The sequence below is a fragment of the Buceros rhinoceros genome, unplaced genomic scaffold (genome assembly GCF_000710305.1).
Source record: "Buceros rhinoceros silvestris isolate BGI_N320 unplaced genomic scaffold, ASM71030v1 scaffold9657, whole genome shotgun sequence".
Classification (NCBI taxonomy): Eukaryota; Metazoa; Chordata; class Aves; order Bucerotiformes; family Bucerotidae; genus Buceros; species Buceros rhinoceros.
The window spans coordinates 21,857-28,605 of NW_010420408.1; the positions used below are offsets into that span (position 1 = coordinate 21,857).

At 40.9% G+C, this 6,749-nt stretch overlaps 1 protein-coding gene across 2 annotated transcripts in view; it reads left to right on the forward strand.

Annotated features, from left to right (window-relative positions):
• ECT2 (epithelial cell transforming 2) overlaps positions 1–5,509 on the forward strand; it is a 24,979-nt gene extending 19,470 nt beyond the window's left edge. For both annotated transcript variants that reach the window (XM_010139302.1, XM_010139301.1), the window contains 3 exons: positions 1,057–1,164; positions 2,242–2,388; positions 5,420–5,509. In XM_010139302.1, coding sequence (XP_010137604.1) covers positions 1,057–1,164; positions 2,242–2,388; positions 5,420–5,509 — 345 coding nt within the window. The remainder of the gene's footprint in view (positions 1–1,056; positions 1,165–2,241; positions 2,389–5,419) is intronic.
• Positions 5,510–6,749: the final 1,240 nt, after the last annotated feature.

Consider the following 6,749-nt stretch of genomic DNA (forward strand, 5'->3'; position numbering starts at 1 on the left):
AAGTATTAATTTAATCTGTCCATCAAGTATTGTCAGTCTCTTGGTGTTACGTATACCACAAAGGGATGGATGGAAAAATGTTGGGATTTATTAGAAATCAAATCTTTGTGTAATAAATGCATCACTCGCTCTTGCCTCAGGGCATTCAGAGTCATCTGCTGACAAATTGCAACCTACTATGCTGAATCCCATTAGTTATAATTGCTGTAATTACTGCTTTGTACCGACTACATAATTCTTTCTTGCTGATTTAAATGTCAAATTGAACTTCAGTTTAAGCACACTTTGTGTTTCTCTGGTCTTCAAGAGCTCTGTAGCATCGGGTGGGAATGAGCCAAGGGTTGATGCTGCCACATGGTGGCAGTCAAGGCTTTACCTTCTCTGTGTTAGACACTAGGAATCACCTTACAGCTTGCTGGCTGCTCCCCTTGTGAGGTGTTTTGAAAAACTTTTTTTAGGTAAACCTTTTTCTCAAAAACCAAAGCAACAAAAATCCAGCAACTTCCCGCTTCCATGTGTGCCCCCCAATGTTTTCTAAGTGGCTAGCCAGGGATTGCCTTGCACATGCTGGAATTCAAGAGTGAGGTGTTTAAAAAACAAAACAAAACCAAAAGAACAAACTCAAAATGTTTGGCTATTCTGAAACACCTGCTGGGCTTAAGCTGAAAGACTTAATGCTTGACAGCTGGAGCTATTGAGATTGTATTTCAGAAGAGTGCTAGACGTGTCAGGGAAATAACATACTTAATAATGAAGTGTGTATCTTGGGAAACTCCCTCGGTATGCTTCAGAACTACTGCCTGCACTTTGGGCAACCCTGAACTTGAAAACAAATCAAACAAACCCAATGTAAAACTATCGAAGCGGTTTCATAAGCCAATCGCACCAGCGGTTTAGCTAACAAAATGACATGAAAGTGAATAGCTGCTTACTGCATATTGAGTTAAACAGGAGAAATGCAGCAATGAACTGCTCTAAATCTCACATAAGGAACTAGAGAATGATATTTTGGCAAGTGCTGATGTTGGCTATTACTGACCCTATTTTTGTCCATAGGAAAATCTCATTTACACTGCTGATCCTGATTCGGTTGAAGTGAATACTAAAGATATGGACAGTACTTTAAGCAGAGCATCCAGGGCGATAAAGAAAACGTCAAAAAAGGTAAGATACTACGAAGATAGTTCTTTACAGCGAAGCCCATTTTAGTCAGGGAGTTATGCTAGTATTTGTGTTTTGGGTGTTTACAGTAGTGACAAGAAAAACTTAACTGGAACTGAAACTCCTTAGTGTAAGCTCCTTAAGGAAGGTGGGGAGTGTTTGAGGATTTAACTGAGTAGTTTTGGCGTGTCTAGTCTTAAGTGTTATGGTTGTAAATATTTACATAGCCATTTCTGAGTCCGTTTAATATTTCGAGTTTTTTAAATATATTGCAAAACACCCCCACCCCTGTAATTTTTTAGCATATTGAATGGGGTTTTACAGTTGCATGCAATTATCTAAATTTAAGTATCTTGAAAGGCAAGATGGGTGTGGGGTCTGTGTGTCCTGGTAATAAAACAGACTGAAATAGCCAGGAAGGAGGTGCTGAATACTGGCCGGTGTCTGCCTATGTCCACGTGCCATGTTCTCGGCTGACTGCCTGAGGAGCTGTGCCCTGCTCTGCCGAGAGCAGCTGGCAGGCAGGAGGAAGGCTGCCTCTGCTCTGTCATTTTGGCTGTGCACTGGGCTATGTTCTGCTAAAGTTTGGGTCATGTGTGAAGGAGTGACAGAATGATGCAGGAAGGAGGAATCTGTTCCCTTTGCACAGCAGGCCTAGTATGTTTGAGATGGTACTACTGTTTCTTAGAGAAGATTAGAGAGGCTGCTGTAGATTGGGTGTTGTCTTAAGAAGACAACTGCTGAAGACTAAATTGAGAGCAACTTAAAGGATGTCCTGCCTTTGCAGAACTTGATAGGTGTCAGGAAGCCTAGTTGACCAGACCTTATTTTGACCTCTTCCTGAATCTCTGCCCTTCCTCTCCCCACCATGTTGTCTTTGTATTTGGGCAGAGTGAGAAGAGCAGGGGTGATGTGGAGCCTTGAAAGTCAGATCAACTTGTGTGTGTTTGGCCAGTTTTGATATAGTCATATTAACATTTGATACACATCCTACACATGGTCAAAATTTGAATATGTGGTAGCAGTTACTACTGCCTGAGTTTTGTAAGAGTATAACCAACTGCTTGTCAAACTCCTCAGGTTACAAGAGCCTTTTCTTTCTCAAAAACACCAAAGAGAGCTCTGCGAAGGGCTTTAATGTCACATAGTGCAACAGAAGGGAGAAGTCCCAGTTCAGCTAATGAGAGCTACATAGGCAGCCGACTGATGAGTACGTCATCGTTAGCGGTAAGTCATCTGGCTATGCAGGCCGAAGAAGTAACCTTTTTAAGATCACATTTTCATGCCTGGAGCTGATCTTACTCTAACAATTTCAAGATCCTCAGTGGAAAAAAATTATTTTTAACTACATTCCTAGCCATGTCATCTTCTGAACAACAGTTGTTCAGCGAGAAGGCTTTTTTGCTGAAAATGCAGAAAAATCTTGTTTGAGAAACTGGGAGTTGCCTTGTTCAATTAAGATGGAAAAAAAACCTCATGACTTCATTTGCCAGAGATGCTCTTATATTGTCCATATACAGGATTAAGAAAACATGGTCAAATTACACATTGTTCTACATACTGCAGCTCTTCTGTGCCTGGTACCTGTTGCAGCTTTCTTCTGCTCCATTAGGTCACGCTCAGTTTCCTAGTACAGTCTAGTAAAGCAGAGTAGATTTGGAGGATTTCTTTCATCATCTTTGCTTTTATTCTAGTATTTGAGTAAATCTGTATGCTGAGTAAACATCTGCTTTAAAGTCTGTAGTTTGTAGGACAGAAGGTCAAGAACAGGCTTTCTTGTGTATCTCTCCAGTGCTGCCTGAAGTGTCAGTACCTCAATATAGAGATAATTCAGTATGTTTGAGTGGCCATTAAATTGTACAACATAAAGATATTGCCCTGGTGTCCCACATGAGAAAATATGAATTAACAAGGGAGGAAGTATCACAGCAGACTCCCTCATTCCAGAGGAAATAAAACAATCTACCAGTGTGGCTATGCCCCAGTTCTCCACAGAGACTTTCTTCCTTCAGTTATGATTGCTCCAACAATTGTTTTAGAATTCTAATATTCTGTCTTGATTTTGATACAGCACTGTGTCTCACTGAGGATGCAACTCATGCACTTTTCACTTTGTGTGTGTCTGCCCCATACAAAAATACTTCTTTTCCCACAAACTGATTGAAACAGGAAAGTAGTTTTTACTACTATAAGTTTCAAGTTCTTCCCAGAGTTCTTGGACCTTTGAGGTAGTAAGCTGCAGCTTGGCAGCAGATCATATGTTGTGCGTGATGTTGTGTGGGGTATTTTTTTTTTTAACCGATCCTACACACTGAACTTGCATAAAGCCTTTTTGGTTGAATCATAAGATTGAGAGGGGAAAAAAAAGGTTTGGATCCCAGCACCTCCAGCTGGGATACCAGTGCAGTTCTTGAAAAAAACTAAAAGCTGCAGGAAGCAGTCTGAGTCCATTGGGGGAGTCAAAGCTGTCATCAGACATTATTTTGTTTAAATAAAATCCTGACCTGTGCTTACGTGGGGACTTTTTGGTGTAGAAAGACTACAAAGTAAAAATACCAATAAAGTTTGGGTGCTTGGGTTGTTTGTTGTTTGGACTAACTCTTGAACCCCTTCCTAATTGTAGATTGCTCGTTCATCTTCTATGTGCAGCCTAAATGGATCTGTCAAATGTGCTGTTAATGTTCATCGCTCCAGCTCTTTTGATTGGAGCTCTCAAAATTCCAGGCCTCAACCTGTCCTGTGTCCTGGCTCTCCAAATATTCATCTTTCAAATGCTGTAGAAGAAAAAACCTCTTCCAACTTGGAAAGCTTACCTGGTCATGCCTTGGACAGATTATGTCCTATCCCCGTTATTACTATCACTTGTGATGCTGGAGATAGCAACCAGTGTGGTGCTGAAAAATTCCGTACATCGAATCCTGACTGTTAATGCCCACCTTGTATGAAGTGAGCAAATAAAGTCTTGCTTCCTCTAAGACGCACAGCTATATAAAACCCTAGAATCCACGAGGTGTTTGAAATGGTGTCAGGTTTTTCTTTGACTTGTTCCAGTGCACGAGTTTGGAGTCAACACTCACATGTGGTCCAGTTCTATTTCTGGTTCTGGGTGCAGTGCTAATTCTTTCACACATCCTTTGAACTTTATTTTTTCTGTGCTTTTTTCCTAATTCACTTTTATACAAGTGAATTGCGTTTTATTTCAGGTTGGTTGTTCAAGTGGCAGCGTAGCTCACTGGCCAGAACTCTGAGGACTTGAGTAACTTGGTTTAATCTTGAGCAGCTAACTTTATCTATGGTTTGAAGTTTTTGTTCCCCTATCTGTGAATTAAAAGAAATCCTGTATGAAATACTTGAATCTAGAGCTAATATGTGAAGAGTTTGGGATTTGATTTTCAAATATTGGCTGTAACTGCAAGTTCAAAATGTGCCATAAACAGGCAGTGGACTTCACAGTGAAGTAGTGTATCCTCACCTGCTCAGTATCCCTATTTAAAAGACTCTTGAGATGTGGAGGTGCAGCAAGCACCTGTTAATGTGCTGAAAAGCTTGGCTGCACTATCAAGAGCGACAGAAGATGGCTTGGGAGACACCATGAGGCCCAGCGTAGAAAGAATGTGAAATCCCAGCTGATCCAAAGAGGTTAACTTTTAGTGCTACACCTTGGTGTGTTTGGCTTTGCTGTGATTTTACATCCCAGAAGGAGCCTCTGCTCCTAGCACCAGAGAAGGCAGTTTTTTGCCTAGCTTGTGCCCATCCAGACGTGGCTAAAGCAATCTTTGACAAACCATTGTGATGTATATTGCCTTCTGCAGCTAAGGAGCCCTGCGTTCAGCATCTAATTTGGGGCTCAAAGCTGGTAAGAATGCAGAAGGATGTAGGATCTGCAGAGAGCTCCATTTATCTAAGATTATCATAATATGTCTTGCCTTCGATGTGGAAGGTGATTATTCTTGCAAAAAGTGTGATGCAAGGTGTGTGCTAACACTTGGATAATGGTGACTCTGCAAAAAATATCTTCTTGCCTCCTGAATCTCTCAAGGCTGGTAACAAGGAAAGATCATCTGCATTTTTTAAATAGATGCATTCTACATGTTTGGCTCTGAAACTTTCCTGTTCAAAATCTAGAAATGCTGAATCAATTTCAGAAGCTGCCAATCTGAAATATCTTCTGTTACAACCCTTATATCACAGTTAAGAAATTACTACTGCACTCTTGGCTAATAAAAGATTTAATAACGTTTTATTTCTTCCCGAACAGGGCGTTCCTTCTCCCTCCTTGGTCAGTCTTCCCTCGATCTTTGAAAAGAGGAGTCATACCTTAAGTCGCTCAACGACCCACTTGATATGAAGCCAGTTCCAAATGCGCTGCTGTGTGGGAGAGACTGACAAGCAGCTGGCTGTTCCAGTGACCTCTTACTGACGTGGATGGTACCGTAGTCGCTAGCACTTAGCCATGATTAGCAAAATGTTAGATAACAACACTAAGTAAATCACGGCGGGGTTTAGTTGTATTGAAGCAGATCAGCTCATCAGTGGAATGAGTAATTTGGTCTGCATTTAAGAAGCAGTATTCCCTTGCACAAATTTATTTCCTCACCGACATAACAGATGCATTTTCTTCTGTGGAAATTACCCCCTCTGGGCAATAAACTGGTTTGTCAGGTCTGGAGACAAAGATGATGTTCACATAACTTACTGCTGGTGTGGATGGCTCTTATGCTTGCCCAACTTCATCAGTCAGCAGAGTGGTCTAATGTTCTAACTGCTGACATGCCTGCTGTGCAGCTGCTTATTCCAGATATTTTATAAAATAGTTGTTTATAAAGAAATAGAAAGGAGCTCCTCTGATAATGCTCTTCTGCAGCCTTGCTGTAACACAGTGGTATGTTACATGGGTTCAGCTGAACAGTAAGTTCAAAGGCCGCAACTAGCTTTGGCCATCAAAACTGATCAGTTGAATTCTTTGAAGTGGAAGTCTGAGGAAAATAAAGTCTTGCTAAACAGCCCTTTGAAGTTCTTGAAGAACTTTTTGAAGTGGAAGTCTGAGGAAAATAAAGTCCTGCTAAACAGCCCTTTTAGCAGGGCTGTTAAACAAACCAACCCCCAGAACCCTCCACCTTCCACCTACTTGGTTAACGAAGCATTTTTTAATTAATAGGATTATTGGTGTGACGTTGTAACCTGAGGGCCCTGTTTTGGTGTGTCCAGTTTGAGGTGGTGTGCTCCTAAGGCTTTTACCTGGCTGTCTCCTGTGTTTGCGTCTTCCTTCAAAATCATCTGTTCACTTCTGTCTCTGAACAGTTAGTGTGATCCAGTGCTGTCTCGGGAACTATCTAAATGTGTATTTCTGCATTTCATCAGCAGTTTAACTATCTGAATTAACAAGAGTTCTCAACTTCTGGTTTCTTAACCACCAGTGTCTTGTTTGTCTGTATGTAACTAGTGATGCTTCTGAGTGTGTCAGATTTAACTTTTTTATAGCTTTTTTCCAATCTAATGTAAATAAACTTTAAAATAACACTGTGTATGGCTTTGCTAAACAGGCTTTTATGAGAGTCTGCTTTGTCTTTTCACATAAAAAGTGATGT